This window comes from Bacillus rossius, chromosome 1, assembly GCF_032445375.1.
Source record: "Bacillus rossius redtenbacheri isolate Brsri chromosome 1, Brsri_v3, whole genome shotgun sequence".
Classification (NCBI taxonomy): Eukaryota; Metazoa; Arthropoda; class Insecta; order Phasmatodea; family Bacillidae; genus Bacillus; species Bacillus rossius.
The window spans coordinates 274,723,500-274,744,880 of record NC_086330.1 but is presented as its reverse complement, the minus strand read 5'-3'; the positions used below and the strand labels follow the sequence as shown (position 1 = coordinate 274,744,880).

Genomic DNA, 21,381 nt, shown 5'->3' with positions numbered 1-21,381 from the left:
ATGCTTTGCGCGAGCCTAGAAACTGGTTTTGGCGCATTCTAGCAGGCGTTTCGCAAAAATCGATGCAATTGTTACAGCAAAAATACTAGATATAGCAGCATAATGCACAAAACAATATAACCGGCTTTATTAATATTTTCAAGTACAATTTAAGTTAAGATTATTTCTTGTTAAGACCATTAGAGTGAACAGAATGTATCCTAGGATAATTTCGCTATTATAAAATTTAATTTGGCACGTCAACTCGCTTGAAACGTCTCCCGATGTTCACAAAAACTATTTTATACGAGTTAATGGTGCCAGACGCGTGTCTGCCATCTGGACGAAATCACCGAAACAGTGATCTCTGCGCATCAGTTGAAGTTTTGGCAACAGTTAGGTCACTGATAAGACACAAAAAACCAGTCCCTGAAAATAAGAGACTGGCCGTGTCCTATCCGAGGGTTTTGGAGCGGTTTTGTACAGCAGAAATTCAGTTAGAGAACGGGTGTAGAATATTCAACATCTAAACCATTATTTTTGTGTCTTGGAATACCGGCCCTTTTGTAATGACCATATCATTATAAAGTGGAATATGTTATATAAAGGCTGCTTTCATACCCTACTTTCTTAAAATTGTTTTAAGACACCCTTTTAATTTATATTTTCTGTCTGAAAATCACATATCTAACACTTAACCATAAAAGGAATGAGTAGGTAAATATAGTAGGTCCTGGGGCAGGGGAGGGGGGAGAGGGATCCGGGGATCCGGCGGCAATCTTTGATTACTTCATTTCCGGCGGCCATCTTGGATTACGTTACTTCCGGCGGCCATCTTGGATTACGTCACTTCCGGCGGCCATCTTGGATGACGTCACTTCCGGCAACCATTTTGTTCTTATCCGCCATTTTGTTTTCTAGAACATTCCGCCATTTTGAGTTTCGTCCACCATCTTGAAAATCTTTATTTATTATCCGATTTTAATGGAAAAAAAAAATTTAAAATTTATAAAAAAATTAAATAATCAAAATTTTAAAATAAAATTAAAAAAATGTTATTTAATAAAATTTTAATTAAAAACCTACGCATCGAACACCCCACTCCTCTAAATTACAAATACATCATCTAGCACCCCCACCCCTCTGTTACAATAACATCGTCATCGAACACCCCACTCATTCCTGTTACAATTTTTCGTTACATCCACCATCTTGGAAAATCATAATTATTAACTTAGAAAATCAGGAAAAAATATATACACCATCGTTGTCTGCTGGAGGCAGCCATCTTATTTAGTGGAGACTGCCATCTTGATTTCATATGATGGGTGTCATCATCGGTTGTAGGTTTATAATGTATGTTAGTGTATGTAAGGTCGAGTTACAATTCTCTACCAACATTGTTATGAACCTTATAGACCAAAATCCACAGAATCCACAAAATCCACAAAATCCACAAAATCCACAAAATCCACAGTCATTTTGCTGTTTTAACCGACATTTTTTCTTAAAGTCTTATCACTTATAGGTTTTAACTAAAATATATGTTATCAATACTATCGTTGTGGATGCGTTAGTTAAAGTAATGATAATTTAAAAAAAAAACCTTTATTACTCCATCTTAGCGGACGAGAAATTTTTCAGAGTCCTAACTCACAAGTAATAATCTCTTCTCATGTTTGCGTACACATGTTTTAAAAGCTGCACGGAAGCAGATATCTTAATGTTTGTGTATAATTACATTTCACTTTTATAAACAGGTCCGTGTTTGCGTACTCGTGTTTAAAAGCTGCATGGAAGCAGATATTTTAATGTTTGTGTATAATTACATTTCACCATTCTGTAAGACATTTATAAGTATCAGTACCTCGTCGGATATAGATTCTATATTAAAAATAATAAACAATATGTAGGTAAAATTGTATTTATTAAATTAAGAACATATTTTACACATCAAAAATTGGGCAAAAACAGAAACAACACATAAAAAAACGGAAACTTTACAACAAAAATGAAAACTATACATCAAAAACATAATCTATATAACAAAAATGAAAACTATACAGCAAAAACATAAACTGTACAACAAAATGAAAACTATAAAACGAAAAAAAAACAACAGAAAAACTATAAAATTAATGGAAACAACAACCAAACTATTTACAGAAAAAAAATTATTCATCGCATCCAACATATCCGTGGGGGACCGTGCGGATACCATCTTCGCAGATCAGCCGTTTGTCGTCCTCCCACGTTATGGCCAGCTTATTGCTGTACTCAGTATAGAGTATGTGCTGATGGGAGCGAATTGCTCTAACGCCTGCCCTCATTGTGCGGTGGTCTTGCAGGGCTTCCAGGTAGTCATCGAATGTTATGTGTTTTTTGACCACACATCGCTGGATGCCTTTGGCCTTTTTCTCGCTCTTACCACCACACCTGTAGGCGTAGAGTTTGGCCCGTAGGCTTACAAACTCCTCCATCACTTCCCCCCCACATTCATCTTTGAATTTACCGACAACTTTCTTGTTGATGGGGGAGAAGCATGGGTGGTCGGAAGGGTAGCAGCTGGTGTCGAATTTAGCCATCAGTGTAGGGTTGGCTTTGAGGTCTGAGTAAAAGTCTGCTGTCTGGATCTCATACACAAAACTGTCTGTATCCATATACATCATGTGAATATTGTCATGGTAACGGGGTTTCATGGTATTGTAGTGGAAGTCGTACATGAGAGTCTTTGAAAGATCTAGTACGGCCAGTCCGGCATAGATCGGCTTGTCGAAAATGATGGTCTCGTGATTAAGGTGGACTAGAGACAAATTCGGTTCGTACATTGTACGGTCCTTGAAGGATGGACGACACACCAACTTCTTGAACCTCTTCTCAGAGCACACCAACTCCATTTTGAGCCTCCGCCTTTTATTTTCCATCAGTTTACCAAATGTCGAGTTCACAGCGAGCTTAAAGAACTCCTTCTCGAACTCGTTGGCTGCTGCTTTCCGCTTGTTGGTATTCAGCCGAATATAGGGCTCCAACCATGCCGACTGCTCAAACTGTAGGACTCGGTGTATCTTAGTCACTCTCAACCCATGAGATACTGCTTGCTGTAGGTTTTTGTAGTGGACAATGTAGTGCTCTTTATTTTCAAGTGTTGTCATCAGCTTTGATTGATTTGAGCCGGGCGGACACTGATTTACGGGGAGAAATGGCAGGTCTTTATGACTTTCGTGGAGCTCGGGAGGGTACTCCACATCACACTCAATAATGTAGCCTGTAGGAGAATCATCTGGAACAGACACGACATCAATTGATGTGTCTGCCCATTGGAAATGTCGAATCGGAAGCGGCAGAGACATCGCCCACCCGTACAAGTTATTTGCATCAATGTACTCCAGGAATGTGGATGGCTTGGATGCATCATATGTCTCAGGTATGTAGGAGTTATTGGCTACGCAATGACGTTTAATGCTTTGCGCTACTCCCCCCCTAATACCAGCCTCCACAAACATGTACATATCATAATCGGTAAGAAGCTCTAGCTGTACACCTGTGGTTCGAAGCATTGCATCGAAAGCGAACCCTGGACAAGAAATATAGTGAGACGGATCTAGGCTGTATGTCTCCAAACAGATGGAACGGAAATTCTCGAATACATCCGCCAAAATCAGAACATCCGTCTTTAGGTACAAGTCAGCGTACTCCCCCAAAGTAGCACACTGAAACTTGTCCCAGACTTTCACTGCATGAGCGTACTCCATCTCTGAAATCATGGAATCAGTCAGACTATTGTAGAAATCGCCGATAGGTGGAAGACTAATATCATCTAGTCGAGCAAAAGAATCCACAAAATCATACGGGAAGACACCCTTGCGGGTAACCAACTCCAACTCATCAGGCGCGAAAAACTCAGCAGTACTGACAAACTTGTCTGCCGGCAAGAACTCAGCGAGCGAAGCAAGACCCCGACTCATGAAACGGAACGTATCGACAAACTGAATGCTGAACTTATCATACAACTTCTTGGAAAAAGTTATCAGCTTCTCCTCTGAATTCGGGATTATGAAGATGTCTTTACTGTCGTACCCCAACTTCCTGATAATGAAGTTCTGGTCGTACGTCAGGTTGTGGAAGAACACAATCAACTTTTTTGGTCTGCGCCTGAGAAGGTTGCAGTCATTACATGCAGGCCCCAGATATTCACCGGTAAAGTGATTGTGATCACGAACTTTCTTGGCAGTTCCTCCGAACTTTCCTGCACAGTAGCAACACACTCTTGCTTGCAGAAAAGCAGTGTTCTGTGCATGTGTGAGCGGAGTCATAGGAACAGACGTAGAAAATATTTTTTGTACATCATGACCAATCTCCACAATGCGTGAGATGAACTTATCCTCTGCGTCACAACCGCGATACAATTCAGGCTCTGATGGAAGTGCTGAAGTGAGGTGTACAGGAATGATGGTGTTATCAGCTTTCACATAAATGCAGTAGCTGTATGCTTTATGCTTTTGATACTGCAGTGTGTATGCTTCATCAGGATTCGGGTGGCATGTATGGATTTTCTCCAGAATAGCTTCAAAGTCGCAATATACCACGATGGGCATCTTATCAGCATGGTGGAAGTTTTTGAACTGCAGAACAGGTGGCTGCCCATTTTGATCGGGGAATGGCATTTCCATTCGAACAGCAGCATGCTGTTTGCAGAGCTCACTGTGTTTTTCCAAACACTGAAGACCAGTGAGCCCACTAACCCTATCCTGATCATCATAATGCTTGAAGCATCTTTTGCAGACATGAATTCGTTGCTCGTGTGTAGTGATTTGGGACCGAACCAGGGCAGAAAAATTTTTAATGTATGTGAAATGGGACGAATCGTCATTAACCAAGAGCAGAAGATCGAAATGAAGTTCTTTTTCTTCAGGAGCGACTCGTGCAGGTACAACATTCAGATTCTCGTCGATGCTGTAAATGTTGATGGAGACTCCAGGGTTCTGCTTTTCGAACAGCGGTATTTGCCTGATTGGAGTAGGAAACTCTATGTTCGTGAAGTTGAATTTCTCTTCCAAGTCATGGTATCGCTGGTTGACACGCTCAGGATTCCACCCTTCCACGTACTTCACAAGAATAGACCACTTAAAACACATGTGGTCTTCGAGGTTTTGTGGATTTATCACCGCATGTCTTGACTCGATGGTGGTAGGCAGTGAGATGTAGGAGCTGGCACGGAGTGGATCGAGCTTTTTTATGCGAAGTTGAAGTCGCTTAACGGCCGACAAAGTCCATCCGGACCCTTTTCCCATGTAGTCTTCCTCCTCCTTGCAGATCTTAGAGATGGACCCAGTAACTGCTTCCTCCACCTCATGAACTGTGTAGAGGGGCACATTAACGGTTTTGAACGCTCTCTTGTCTTCGCTAACATCCACAGGTTTTTCGTAATCACACTCAAGCACGATGTTGAATTTGAGTGGACCGTTCTCCTCTATCTCCTCTACAAGTTGGCTCATTATTTTTGCCTCGATGGAGTTCAGGTACGAGCAGATATCCTTGGCAGTACTTGATGTGTTTTCTGCCACGTACGTCTTCAAGTTGCCCTTGAAACCCACTTCGGCGGTGATGAAACCGTGGGCATTGGCCAAACCAGCCCCGGTCACCACCTTTGTTCGGCTGGTCGAAGGCTTGGGCGCAACTGCAGGCTTAACTGCTAATATCCTCTGCTTCTTTGTCGGAGGTGGAGCAGGCCCCTTGCATACCTTCATGTGGGCTTTTAACTTATCAGCCCTGGCGAACTCCTTAGCGCAGTTCTCGCAGGAATGCACTATGCGGTTTGCGTTAAGACCGCAAGCCGACTTCTCATGTCGTCTAGCAAAATCAGCACGGGCGAAGGCCTTGTAGCAGAAGCTACACCGCATTCCAGATGTAGCGACAGCTCCAGTGCATGATGCAAGGTGCTGCTGCATCTTATCGCTGCGTGCGACCATCTTTCCACATAGGTGGCACTGCTGGTGGTCACGATGCTGGTTCTCAGCACACTGACGCTCGTGCCGGTAGCGGTTGTTGCCTGCCGTGAATGTAGCAGAGCAGAAACGGCATTTCTGAATGGTAGATGCCATCATCACGACAATCGGTAGACTGGTCAAACGTACGGAACACGCAACGGTAGCTCGACGCACGGAGAACTATAACAAAAGAATTAAGAATACAATGTAGCTAGATGTTAACACGAAAAAGTTGCAAACATAACCTCAAAACTCTAGCCCTCAAGCTTACTAACCTAAACTGATAGCAATGTAACTAAATAAAAAAGTTACAAACATAACCTCAAAACTCTAGCCCTCAAGCTTACTAACCTAAACTGATAGCAATGTTACTAAATAAAAAAAGTTGCAAACATAACCTCAAAACTCTAGCCCTCAAGCTTACTAACCTAAACTACTAGCAATGTTACTAAATAAAAAAGTTGCAAACATAACCTCAAAGCTACTCCTTCATGTACAATCCTAAAAATGGTAGGATATTTAAAGTACTGATAAAAATTAAAGCTGAAAAATATTCAATGTTAACTAAGAATAATTGATTACATAACCTCAAAAATACTCTAATGCACATCCCAAAAATGCTAGAATATTTAAAGTACTGATAAAAGTTTAAACTGACAAATTTCTGGTTACCTGCATATAAGTGCACAGAGAAAAAACAAGCTAGCTGATAACCTACAAAAAGCTGAGAAACACGCAATGTTAACGAAACATGTAACATACCTCAGAAAACGATGAAGTGTAGCTGTAGAACACGAAGTAGCGTTGGCGGTAGAAATCGTGGTAGCAGAGAAACTCATACACGAACTAGCTCACTCAAACTCTAAGAACACACTGAAGCTCCGACAGCTAATCCTGTCCTTTTATAGCCTCGGACCTGATTGTTCTTGGAAAAACCATTAGGAACAGAGTATTTCTGTTGTATCCGCCAATAGGAATGTAGTACATGGAAGTACCATTGTCTTCGGAAAAACCCGGCATGACTCATGTGCATGTCGTAGCAGGTCTGTGAGGGGTGGGGGTAGAAATGTAACCTGACAGCCAAACATGGGAAACCACTCTCGGGTAAAACCACTAATGACCTAGGTGATTAGAGATTAGGGCGCGAGGCACTGCCTGCATCGTGACTCATCACTCAGGAATGTCGTCTCGCAGTGCCGAGGGGAACCAAACAATAGACTTGACCATGCATGTTATAAAAGGTACATTAGTCCGCGACTTTGTGGCACCATGAGGCGCTCAGGAATGTCTGAGCCTGCCACAAACAGCTCGTCAAAGTGTCATCACGAAGCAATCTAGCTGCAGTCATGACGCGCGTGCTACAACAGGCCCGTTAGTCACCGACTTCGTGGCGCCAAGCTGACACTCGGGTAGACAGGTAGCTAAATGATAATACTATTAATGCAATGAAATAAAAAAAAATTGGATATGTTTAATAAATTTATTTGAAAGTAAGAACACATTACAAAACTAAAACATAAAAAATTTATTCTACATTTATTATGACCAACATTCGTTTAAAATTTTTTAGCATTTCATTGCGAACACTCTGTTGAATATCCACAGTATGACACATTTTGCGGATGTTCCAGGAACCAACCCTTTTCACAACCATTTAAGGAGACATTCCTTAAGCTCTCTTTTCATTGGTCAAATAAAACATCTCCCTCTCTTCCCCTTTTACAATGATGCTGCTTCAACATCACGCTAAAATTCTGTAAGACCAAAAAAAAATTACTTTGCTTAAACCTTACGGTAGAAATTTCATCCTAGGATGCTGTTACTGCATCTAGAAATTAAAAATTATATTATCTCATACAGGTTTTATTTACATGTTAGACTTAACCATCCTACCACACACATGCACACACTTACACACACATGCGTGCGCATGCGTGCACTGAGATGAAATACATACCTGCCCACATAAGCTACTTTAATTTACAAAGGCAACATATTAAAACACATAATATTTAAATTTTGTGTAGATTGGATGGTACCAGAAAACATACTGCAAAACGAGTGGACAACACTCCAGTCTTTACTAGGATTGCCTATGGAACGTCCTTGTTGCCTTCAACGACTCAGAATTAATACTTTTATCCATCAAAAAACAACAACAGTTTAACTAAGCAAAAATACACCCCACATCCCTCAAAAAATTGTTATTACACAATACATTATTTACATTGCAGGAGACCGTGCATACGAAGTGCGCAGCTTCAGGTTAGAAATATTGATTAAAATAACTGCTAAAGATGCTAATTTGTTTATGAAAAAATTGGACATGAAATACAGACACTTGGCTATTTACACACACATACATACATACACCCTGCATTGCTTCAGAAGGAAGTACGATATTTTGAAAACTACTCAAGACTTACATCTGTGTATGAAAAGGAGCTAAAAATTAAAATTTTTTCAAAGTTAATTTTAGAGATGAAACATCATGTGCAAGTCCTTGCATGCGAGAACATTTTATTACGCAATTATCTTCATTTTTCCCAAACCATAGGTCTGATGTCTGGATACCACACAAATCTCATACTTAACATATGCACTATGAGATGACTGAACGCCAGTCCAAGCCCCCTGCGCTTAGAGACGAAACTGCACTAGAAGCGCTAGCAAGCATTGCAATTATCTCGCTTCACTTATGCAGATTCACCTCTGACTAGGTGGACCTCCTGAAACAGTAAACATAGTCCAGTGAAACACATTAAAATAATGCATTTCAAAATAATTGAATAATATAAAACACTACATATTTATAGAAAATCACCACGCAACTGACAGCCCTTTCAATCACAATTCTGCGAATGCTATCACAGAATGCTATATTTAGAAAGAAAGGATCATTCATTCCTTCATTATGGAACACAGTAATACATCAAATGAAGAAAAACAAAAAAAGGCACACACTTCGTTCTTAGACTCGTGCTGCCTCCTTGACAGAAAGAAAAGATTTTACACATAAAATAGTATATATTTCTTTTCCAGCGATGAAGCTGTACTAATATCACCTTGACAAGCTTAGATGATCTAGGGAGAGACAAAGTAAATATATTAACAAAAAAAGTCGACTATAAAACAGTTACAAACAAAATAAATAATATACCTTCGATTACATATTTTGCTCAATGTAATAAATGAGAGAACACAAACATTTGCTTAAATCACTATTTATCAATTTTAAACTCTCGTGTACATCAGGAAAAAATATATAGTATCAGTCATTATTAGTTGTAATGTAAAAAAATGCAAAACAGTTTCTTGGTGGGATGTGGAATGCTCACTCACGATCGAAAAAAGGAGGGGCTTCGCTGTAACTCAAGGGGAGAGGGAAACCATCTTCAAAGTTGACGTTTCTCATATATTTGGATATATAGTAATCAAGCAAGTAATAACATTTGGGGGTATAATCTCCGTCTGATTAAAGTTTATTTGCTAACATGAATTCACAAATTAAACGAATCTCTGAGTACATTTGCTTATCTTTTATAGAAAAAGATGCACAGATTGATTGTTTTATCATGAATAACCAGGAGCACACTAAAAAAAACCAGGAGCACACTTAAAAAAAACCAACGAAATTCTCGCCAATAATAACCAACATTACACGAACAATAGAAAAAAAAAAGATTTGTCAGTAATAACATGCAGCATGCGGAGAAAATCACCAAAATATTGTCAAGAATAACCATCAACACATGTAGAATACCAATAAAGACCTGACATGAAAAAGGCTGAAATGCACGGAGAAAATCATCAAATTCTTGTCAGATAAAAAAAGCAGAAGCACATGAAAAAAAAAGCACATGTAGAAATCTATCGAAATTTCATGTGAAAAAATACGAGCACTCAGAAAAAACCATCAGGGAGAAGATGTTTAAAAACATCATGAATTATCAATTTTTATTTAAAAAGTTCAAATTAAATCCTGCTAGATCTCTTTGCTTAAGCAACTTGAGAGTTCTGGCACAAGTCAGCTTGTGAACTCTTTGCTTAAGCAACTTGAGAGTTCTGGCACAAGTCAGTTTGTGAACTCTTTGCTTAAGCAACTTGAGAGTTCTGGCACAAGTCAGCTTGTGAACTCTTTGCTTAAGCAACATGAGAGTTCTAGCACAAGTCAGCTTGTGAACTCTTTGCTTAAGCAACATGAGAGTTCTAGCAGGATTTAATTTGAACTTTTTAAATAAAAATTGATAATTCATGATGTTTTTAAACATCTTCTCCCTGATGGTTTTCTCTGAGTGCTCGTATTTTTTTCGCATGAAATTTCGATAGATTTCTACATGTGCTTTTTTTTTCATGTGCTTCTGCTTTTTTTATCTGACAAGAATTTGATGATTTTCTCCGTGCATTTCAGCCTTTTTCATGTCAGGTCTTTATTGGTATTCTACATGTGTTGATGGTTATTCTTGACAATATTTTGGTGATTTTCTCCGCATGCTGCATGTTATTACTGACAAATCTTTTTTTTTCTATTGTTCGTGTGCTGTTGGTTATTATTGGCGAGAATTCCGTTGGTTTTTTTTAAGTGTGCTCCTGGTTTTTTTTAGTGTGCTCCTGGTTATTCATGATAAAACAATCAATCTGTGCATCTTTTTCTATAAAAGATAAGCAAATGTACTCAGAGATTCGTTTAATTTGTGAATTCATGTTAGCAAATAAACTTTAATCAGACGGAGATTATACCCCCAAATGTTATTACTTGCTTGATTACTATATATCCAAATATATGAGAAACGTCAACTTTGAAGATGGTTTCCCTCTCCCCTTGAGTTACAGCGAAGCCCCTCCTTTTTTCGATCGTGAGTGAGCATTCCACATCCCACCAAGAAACTGTTTTGCATTTTTTTACATTACAACTAATAATGACTGATACTATATATTTTTTCCTGATGTACACGAGAGTTTAAAATTGATAAATAGTGATTTAAGCAAATGTTTGTGTTCTCTCATTTATTACATTGAGCAAAATATGTAATCGAAGGTATATTATTTATTTTGTTTGTAACTGTTTTATAGTCGACTTTTTTTGTTAATATATTTACTTTGTCTCTCCCTAGATCATCTAAGCTTGTCAAGGTGATATTAGTACAGCTTCATCGCTGGAAAAGAAATATATACTATTTTATGTGTAAAATCTTTTCTTTCTGTCAAGGAGGCAGCACGAGTCTAAGAACGAAGTGTGTGCCTTTTTTTGTTTTTCTTCATTTGATGTATTACTGTGTTCCATAATGAAGGAATGAATGATCCTTTCTTTCTAAATATAGCATTCTGTGATAGCATTCGCAGAATTGTGATTGAAAGGGCTGTCAGTTGCGTGGTGATTTTCTATAAATATGTAGTGTTTTATATTATTCAATTATTTTGAAATGCATTATTTTAATGTGTTTCACTGGACTATGTTTACTGTTTCAGGAGGTCCACCTAGTCAGAGGTGAATCTGCATAAGTGAAGCGAGATAATTGCAATGCTTGCTAGCGCTTCTAGTGCAGTTTCGTCTCTAAGCGCAGGGGGCTTGGACTGGCGTGCAGTCATCTCATAGTGCATATGTTAAGTATGAGATTTGTGTGGTATCCAGACATCAGACCTATGGTTTGGGAAAAATGAAGATAATTGCGTAATAAAATGTTCTCGCATGCAAGGACTTGCACATGATGTTTCATCTCTAAAATTAACTTTGAAAAAATTTTAATTTTTAGCTCCTTTTCATACACAGATGTAAGTCTTGAGTAGTTTTCAAAATATCGTACTTCCTTCTGAAGCAATGCAGGGTGTATGTATGTATGTGTGTGTAAATAGCCAAGTGTCTGTATTTCATGTCCAATTTTTTCATAAACAAATTAGCATCTTTAGCAGTTATTTTAATCAATATTTCTAACCTGAAGCTGCGCACTTCGTATGCACGGTCTCCTGCAATGTAAATAATGTATTGTGTAATAACAATTTTTTGAGGGATGTGGGGTGTATTTTTGCTTAGTTAAACTGTTGTTGTTTTTTGATGGATAAAAGTATTAATTCTGAGTCGTTGAAGGCAACAAGGACGTTCCATAGGCAATCCTAGTAAAGACTGGAGTGTTGTCCACTCGTTTTGCAGTATGGTTTCTGGTACCATCCAATCTACACAAAATTTAAATATTATGTGTTTTAATATGTTGCCTTTGTAAATTAAAGTAGCTTATGTGGGCAGGTATGTATTTCATCTCAGTGCACGCATGCGCACGCATGTGTGTGTAAGTGTGTGCATGTGTGTGGTAGGATGGTTAAGTCTAACATGTAAATAAAACCTGTATGAGATAATATAATTTTTAATTTCTAGATGCAGTAACAGCATCCTAGGATGAAATTTCTACCGTAAGGTTTAAGCAAAGTAATTTTTTTTTGGTCTTACAGAATTTTAGCGTGATGTTGAAGCAGCATCATTGTAAAAGGGGAAGAGAGGGAGATGTTTTATTTGACCAATGAAAAGAGAGCTTAAGGAATGTCTCCTTAAATGGTTGTGAAAAGGGTTGGTTCCTGGAACATCCGCAAAATGTGTCATACTGTGGATATTCAACAGAGTGTTCGCAATGAAATGCTAAAAAATTTTAAACGAATGTTGGTCATAATAAATGTAGAATAAATTTTTTATGTTTTAGTTTTGTAATGTGTTCTTACTTTCAAATAAATTTATTAAACATATCCAATTTTTTTTTATTTCATTGCATTAATAGTATTATCATTTAGCTACCTGTCTACCCCAGTGTCAGCTTGGCGCCACGAAGTCGGTGACTAACGGGCCTGTTGTAGCACGCGCGTCATGACTGCAGCTAGATTGCTTCGTGATGACACTTTGACAAGCTGTTTGTGGCAGGCTCAGACATTCCTGAGCGCCTCATGGTGCCACAAAGTCGCGGACTAATGTACCTTTTATAACATGCATGGTCAAGTCTATTGTTTGGGTCCCCTCGGCACTGCGAGACGACATTCCTGAGTGATGAGTCACGATGCAGGCAGTGCCTCGCGCCCTAATCTCTAATCACCTAGGTCATTAGTGGTTTTACCCGAGAGTGGTTTCCCATGTTTGGCTGTCAGGTTACATTTCTACCCCCACCCCTCACAGACCTGCTACGACATGCACATGAGTCATGCCGGGTTTTTCCGAAGACAATGGTACTTCCATGTACTACATTCCTATTGGCGGATACAACAGAAATACTCTGTTCCTAATGGTTTTTCCAAGAACAATCAGGTCCGAGGCTATAAAAGGACAGGATTAGCTGTCGGAGCTTCAGTGTGTTCTTAGAGTTTGAGTGAGCTAGTTCGTGTATGAGTTTCTCTGCTACCACGATTTCTACCGCCAACGCTACTTCGTGTTCTACAGCTACACTTCATCGTTTTCTGAGGTATGTTACATGTTTCGTTAACATTGCGTGTTTCTCAGCTTTTTGTAGGTTATCAGCTAGCTTGTTTTTTCTCTGTGCACTTATATGCAGGTAACCAGAAATTTGTCAGTTTAAACTTTTATCAGTACTTTAAATATTCTAGCATTTTTGGGATGTGCATTAGAGTATTTTTGAGGTTATGTAATCAATTATTCTTAGTTAACATTGAATATTTTTCAGCTTTAATTTTTATCAGTACTTTAAATATCCTACCATTTTTAGGATTGTACATGAAGGAGTAGCTTTGAGGTTATGTTTGCAACTTTTTTATTTAGTAACATTGCTAGTAGTTTAGGTTAGTAAGCTTGAGGGCTAGAGTTTTGAGGTTATGTTTGCAACTTTTTTTATTTAGTAACATTGCTATCAGTTTAGGTTAGTAAGCTTGAGGGCTAGAGTTTTGAGGTTATGTTTGTAACTTTTTTATTTAGTTACATTGCTATCAGTTTAGGTTAGTAAGCTTGAGGGCTAGAGTTTTGAGGTTATGTTTGCAACTTTTTCGTGTTAACATCTAGCTACATTGTATTCTTAATTCTTTTGTTATAGTTCTCCGTGCGTCGAGCTACCGTTGCGTGTTCCGTACGTTTGACCAGTCTACCGATTGTCGTGATGATGGCATCTACCATTCAGAAATGCCGTTTCTGCTCTGCTACATTCACGGCAGGCAACAACCGCTACCGGCACGAGCGTCAGTGTGCTGAGAACCAGCATCGTGACCACCAGCAGTGCCACCTATGTGGAAAGATGGTCGCACGCAGCGATAAGATGCAGCAGCACCTTGCATCATGCACTGGAGCTGTCGCTACATCTGGAATGCGGTGTAGCTTCTGCTACAAGGCCTTCGCCCGTGCTGATTTTGCTAGACGACATGAGAAGTCGGCTTGCGGTCTTAACGCAAACCGCATAGTGCATTCCTGCGAGAACTGCGCTAAGGAGTTCGCCAGGGCTGATAAGTTAAAAGCCCACATGAAGGTATGCAAGGGGCCTGCTCCACCTCCGACAAAGAAGCAGAGGATATTAGCAGTTAAGCCTGCAGTTGCGCCCAAGCCTTCGACCAGCCGAACAAAGGTGGTGACCGGGGCTGGTTTGGCCAATGCCCACGGTTTCATCACCGCCGAAGTGGGTTTCAAGGGCAACTTGAAGACGTACGTGGCAGAAAACACATCAAGTACTGCCAAGGATATCTGCTCGTACCTGAACTCCATCGAGGCAAAAATAATGAGCCAACTTGTAGAGGAGATAGAGGAGAACGGTCCACTCAAATTCAACATCGTGCTTGAGTGTGATTACGAAAAACCTGTGGATGTTAGCGAAGACAAGAGAGCGTTCAAAACCGTTAATGTGCCCCTCTACACAGTTCATGAGGTGGAGGAAGCAGTTACTGGGTCCATCTCTAAGATCTGCAAGGAGGAGGAAGACTACATGGGAAAAGGGTCCGGATGGACTTTGTCGGCCGTTAAGCGACTTCAACTTCGCATAAAAAAGCTCGATCCACTCCGTGCCAGCTCCTACATCTCACTGCCTACCACCATCGAGTCAAGACATGCGGTGATAAATCCACAAAACCTCGAAGACCACATGTGTTTTAAGTGGTCTATTCTTGTGAAGTACGTGGAAGGGTGGAATCCTGAGCGTGTCAACCAGCGATACCATGACTTGGAAGAGAAATTCAACTTCACGAACATAGAGTTTCCTACTCCAATCAGGCAAATACCGCTGTTCGAAAAGCAGAACCCTGGAGTCTCCATCAACAATTACAGCATCGACGAGAATCTGAATGTTGTACCTGCACGAGTCGCTCCTGAAGAAAAAGAACTTCATTTCGATCTTCTGCTCTTGGTTAATGACGATTCGTCCCATTTCACATACATTAAAAATTTTTCTGCCCTGGTTCGGTCCCAAATCACTACACACGAGCAACGAATTCATGTCTGCAAAAGATGCTTCAAGCATTATGATGATCAGGATAGGGTTAGTGGGCTCACTGGTCTTCAGTGTTTGGAAAAACACAGTGAGCTCTGCAAACAGCATGCTGCTGTTCGAATGGAAATGCCATTCCCCGATCAAAATGGGCAGCCACCTGTTCTGCAGTTCAAAAACTTCCACCATGCTGATAAGATGCCCATCGTGGTATATTGCGACTTTGAAGCTATTCTGGAGAAAATCCATACATGCCACCCGAATCCTGATGAAGCATACACACTGCAGTATCAAAAGCATAAAGCATACAGCTACTGCATTTATGTGAAAGCTGATAACACCATCATTCCTGTACACCTCACTTCAGCACTTCCATCAGAGCCTGAATTGTATCGCGGTTGTGACGCAGAGGATAAGTTCATCTCACGCATTGTGGAGATTGGTCATGATGTACAAAAAATATTTTCTACGTCTGTTCCTATGACTCCGCTCACACATGCACAGAACACTGCTTTTCTGCAAGCAAGAGTGTGTTGCTACTGTGCAGGAAAGTTCGGAGGAACTGCCAAGAAAGTTCGTGATCACAATCACTTTACCGGTGAATATCTGGGGCCTGCATGTAATGACTGCAACCTTCTCAGGCGCAGACCAAAAAAGTTGATTGTGTTCTTCCACAACCTGACGTACGACCAGAACTTCATTATCAGGAAGTTGGGGTACGACAGTAAAGACATCTTCATAATCCCGAATTCAGAGGAGAAGCTGATAACTTTTTCCAAGAAGTTGTATGATAAGTTCAGCATTCAGTTTGTCGATACGTTCCGTTTCATGAGTCGGGGTCTTGCTTCGCTCGCTGAGTTCTTGCCGGCAGACAAGTTTGTCAGTACTGCTGAGTTTTTCGCGCCTGATGAGTTGGAGTTGGTTACCCGCAAGGGTGTCTTCCCGTATGATTTTGTGGATTCTTTTGCTCGACTAGATGATATTAATCTTCCACCTATCGGCGATTTCTACAATAGTCTGACTGATTCCATGATTTCAGAGATGGAGTACGCTCATGCAGTGAAAGTCTGGGACAAGTTTCAGTGTGCTACTTTGGGGGAGTACGCTGACTTGTACCTAAAGACGGATGTTCTGATTTTGGCGGATGTATTCGAGAATTTCCGTTCCATCTGTTTGGAGACATACAGCCTAGATCCGTCTCACTATATTTCTTGTCCAGGGTTCGCTTTCGATGCAATGCTTCGAACCACAGGTGTACAGCTAGAGCTTCTTACCGATTATGATATGTACATGTTTGTGGAGGCTGGTATTAGGGGGGGAGTAGCGCAAAGCATTAAACGTCATTGCGTAGCCAATAACTCCTACATACCTGAGACATATGATGCATCCAAGCCATCCACATTCCTGGAGTACATTGATGCAAATAACTTGTACGGGTGGGCGATGTCTCTGCCGCTTCCGATTCGACATTTCCAATGGGCAGACACATCAATTGATGTCGTGTCTGTTCCAGATGATTCTCCTACAGGCTACATTATTGAGTGTGATGTGGAGTACCCTCCCGAGCTCCACGAAAGTCATAAAGACCTGCCATTTCTCCCCGTAAATCAGTGTCCGCCCGGCTCAAATCAATCAAAGCTGATGACAACACTTGAAAATAAAGAGCACTACATTGTCCACTACAAAAACCTACAGCAAGCAGTATCTCATGGGTTGAGAGTGACTAAGATACACCGAGTCCTACAGTTTGAGCAGTCGGCATGGTTGGAGCCCTATATTCGGCTGAATACCAACAAGCGGAAAGCAGCAGCCAACGAGTTCGAGAAGGAGTTCTTTAAGCTCGCTGTGAACTCGACATTTGGTAAACTGATGGAAAATAAAAGGCGGAGGCTCAAAATGGAGTTGGTGTGCTCTGAGAAGAGGTTCAAGAAGTTGGTGTGTCGTCCATCCTTCAAGGACCGTACAATGTACGAACCGAATTTGTCTCTAGTCCACCTTAATCACGAGACCATCATTTTCGACAAGCCGATCTATGCCGGACTGGCCGTACTAGATCTTTCAAAGACTCTCATGTACGACTTCCACTACAATACCATGAAACCCCGTTACCATGACAATATTCACATGATGTATATGGATACAGACAGTTTTGTGTATGAGATCCAGACAGCAGACTTTTACTCAGACCTCAAAGCCAACCCTACACTGATGGCTAAATTCGACACCAGCTGCTACCCTTCCGACCACCCATGCTTCTCCCCCATCAACAAGAAAGTTGTCGGTAAATTCAAAGATGAATGTGGGGGGGAAGTGATGGAGGAGTTTGTAAGCCTACGGGCCAAACTCTACGCCTACAGGTGTGGTGGTAAGAGCGAGAAAAAGGCCAAAGGCATCCAGCGATGTGTGGTCAAAAAACACATAACATTCGATGACTACCTGGAAGCCCTGCAAGACCACCGCACAATGAGGGCAGGCGTTAGAGCAATTCGCTCCCATCAGCACATACTCTATACTGAGTACAGCAATAAGCTGGCCATAACGTGGGAGGACGACAAACGGCTGATCTGCGAAGATGGTATCCGCACGGTCCCCCACGGATATGTTGGATGCGATGAATAATTTTTTTTCTGTAAATAGTTTGGTTGTTGTTTCCATTAATTTTATAGTTTTTCTGTTGTTTTTTTTTCGTTTTATAGTTTTCATTTTGTTGTACAGTTTATGTTTTTGCTGTATAGTTTTCATTTTTGTTATATAGATTATGTTTTTGATGTATAGTTTTCATTTTTGTTGTAAAGTTTCCGTTTTTTTATGTGTTGTTTCTGTTTTTGCCCAATTTTTGATGTGTAAAATATGTTCTTAATTTAATAAATACAATTTTACCTACATATTGTTTATTATTTTTAATATAGAATCTATATCCGACGAGGTACTGATACTTATAAATGTCTTACAGAATGGTGAAATGTAATTATACACAAACATTAAAATATCTGCTTCCATGCAGCTTTTAAACACGAGTACGCAAACACGGACCTGTTTATAAAAGTGAAATGTAATTATACACAAACATTAAGATATCTGCTTCCGTGCAGCTTTTAAAACATGTGTACGCAAACATGAGAAGAGATTATTACTTGTGAGTTAGGACTCTGAAAAATTTCTCGTCCGCTAAGATGGAGTAATAAAGGTTTTTTTTTTAAATTATCATTACTTTAACTAACGCATCCACAACGATAGTATTGATAACATATATTTTAGTTAAAACCTATAAGTGATAAGACTTTAAGAAAAAATGTCGGTTAAAACAGCAAAATGACTGTGGATTTTGTGGATTTTGTGGATTTTGTGGATTTTGTGGATTCTGTGGATTTTGGTCTATAAGGTTCATAACAATGTTGGTAGAGAATTGTAACTCGACCTTACATACACTAACATACATTATAAACCTACAACCGATGATGACACCCATCATATGAAATCAAGATGGCAGTCTCCACTAAATAAGATGGCTGCCTCCAGCAGACAACGATGGTGTATATATTTTTTCCTGATTTTCTAAGTTAATAATTATGATTTTCCAAGATGGTGGATGTAACGAAAAATTGTAACAGGAATGAGTGGGGTGTTCGATGACGATGTTATTGTAACAGAGGGGTGGGGGTGCTAGATGATGTATTTGTAATTTAGAGGAGTGGGGTGTTCGATGCGTAGGTTTTTAATTAAAATTTTATTAAATAACATTTTTTTAATTTTATTTTAAAATTTTGATTATTTAATTTTTTTATAAATTTTAAATTTTTTTTTCCATTAAAATCGGATAATAAATAAAGATTTTCAAGATGGTGGACGAAACTCAAAATGGCGGAATGTTCTAGAAAACAAAATGGCGGATAAGAACAAAATGGTTGCCGGAAGTGACGTCATCCAAGATGGCCGCCGGAAGTGACGTAATCCAAGATGGCCGCCGGAAGTAACGTAATCCAAGATGGCCGCCGGAAATGAAGTAATCAAAGATTGCCGCCGGATCCCCGGATCCCCCTCCCCCCTCCCCTGCCCCAGGACCTACTATATTTACCTACTGGAATGTACAAATCGTACCTCTTGTTTAACTTGCCGAGATCGATAGACTACTTCTTGATTGATCCTCCATCAACACAACATGGGGACTCTAGAGTCATCAGCAACCAGGAAATGTCTGGAGAGGAGCTAAACTGTGAGGCTCGGGCAACCCATTCCAGCATTACCTCCATCACTCCCCCTTAACCATTGGGCTAACATGTGGTTGACTCAAGGAGTGCCCTCTTCCAAGAGTAACCGGGTCTAACACATCCCTCGGAAAATCCAGAGAACCTGTGGTCTGACCGAAGTGCATCCAAACTCTGCTAGCTGTCCAGGCTAGAACCGGAGCTGTGTCGCAGCTCACCGCGTCAGCTCTTCTCAGGGCCAGGGAACCCTCCGAGCTTGCTCCAAGTGACAGAAGGATCACCACCAAGTGTGGAACCTACACCACTCTGTGCCTGGGCCGACAGAGGAAACCTCGGCGGGGATCCATTCACTTCAAGGATCACCCCGCACTACTACAAACGTTTAGTGGCACCTGTGTGTTTCATACTGTACGCTTCGGCTAGAACTAACCGTCAGTGCCGTTGTCAGATACGCTGGAGCACTTCGGAAAACCTCGGTTCTTCCCCTGACCACTTGAACCGGGCCCAAGGTGTTTGCTGCTGATTAAGGCCCGGGATCTTCTGACCCCATCAACAGCCCTCTCGGTCCTCTCATTTTCCCATTTATCATTGTCTCTTCACGGTGAGACAGGCTTTTGAGACACAACTGACACCAGTGATCAGTAGCTGAAACCCTTCCAAGAAAGATTCTAATCGCATCTGCTGTTGCCAGCAGGTTCAGCCCTTCTACCATTTCTGAAACCAATCAGGCAACTGAGGAGGCCGGAGGCAGTGTTTCTCCCGGCAAAGTCCTCTTTGGTAAACAGAATCGGTGCCACGAGAAGGCAGAGGACTTCCGTCGATACGCTACATATTTGCATCATACTCCCTTTCCGCAAACATTTTGATTCGTGTCTCGGCTAACTAGACAACGAAAATGTCTACGACACCTCAAGTGACCGTCTCCTTCTCCCACGGGGGTCAGGTCCACTCCCAAAAAAACGAAGGTACCATGACAGAGCATAATATGTCTTAAATGTTTTGTCGGGATCTAATATGTTAATAAATCCTATGAGGTTGGTAAATGGTGATTTGCTTTAAACACAAACAAAGCAAAACAAAATAAGATAATATCGTCCCTCATTAAGGAGCAATTACCAGTTCCGGGTATTGTACTCCGCTAATCAGAGATGGCAGAGAGCATAATATGTCTTAAATTTTTTGTCGGGATCTAATATGTTAATAAATCCTATGAGGTTGGTAAATGGTGATTTGCTTTAAACACAAACAAAGCAAAACAAAATAAGATAATATCGTCCCTCATTAAGGAGCAATTACCAGTTCCGGGTATTGTACTCCGCTAATCAGAGATGGCAGCACTGTCTTCATGTCACCGCACTTGCCGGTGGACCACCAGCCGACCACGTGGCACACGTACCCCTTAGGCAGCGCGTTGCCGAAGACGTGGAACGAAGGTATCGTTACGAGCTTGGCTCGCTCGCCCCACGGCGCGTCCACCTGCGTTCAGCAGAGAGGACCAAATATTAATAAATACAGTTACCGGTCAAGATCAAGCACATGAAATGCAAAAACAAAATTTAAATGTCAGTCATTATACCTGAAGTCTAAGAGTATTTTACAGGGTTCAAGGCAAACACATGTAAAAACAAAGTTAAATGGCCTGTTACAAAATTATATTTTAAGGGTGATCTCGCTTTTATTAAAGGTATGATTATGATTCGAACACATTTTCTTTTTATCCATTGTGTTTTGTGTGATAAACCAAGTTCTTTGGTAACTTCTAGATGAACCAACCGACCTAGCAGTTCATAACAGTGCGAGCAGACATCTATAAATACT

At 40.5% G+C, this 21,381-nt stretch overlaps 1 protein-coding gene across 1 annotated transcript in view; it reads right to left on the bottom strand.

Moving 5' to 3' along the window:
- The window catches only part of LOC134527440 (trypsin-like), an 84,012-nt gene that overhangs the window by 27,176 nt on the left and 35,455 nt on the right, over window positions 1-21,381 (bottom strand). Inside the window, exon 5 of the mRNA XM_063360127.1 lies at window positions 20,860-21,039. Within this exon, the coding sequence (XP_063216197.1) occupies window positions 20,860-21,039 (180 nt within the window). The remainder of the gene's footprint in view (window positions 1-20,859; window positions 21,040-21,381) is intronic.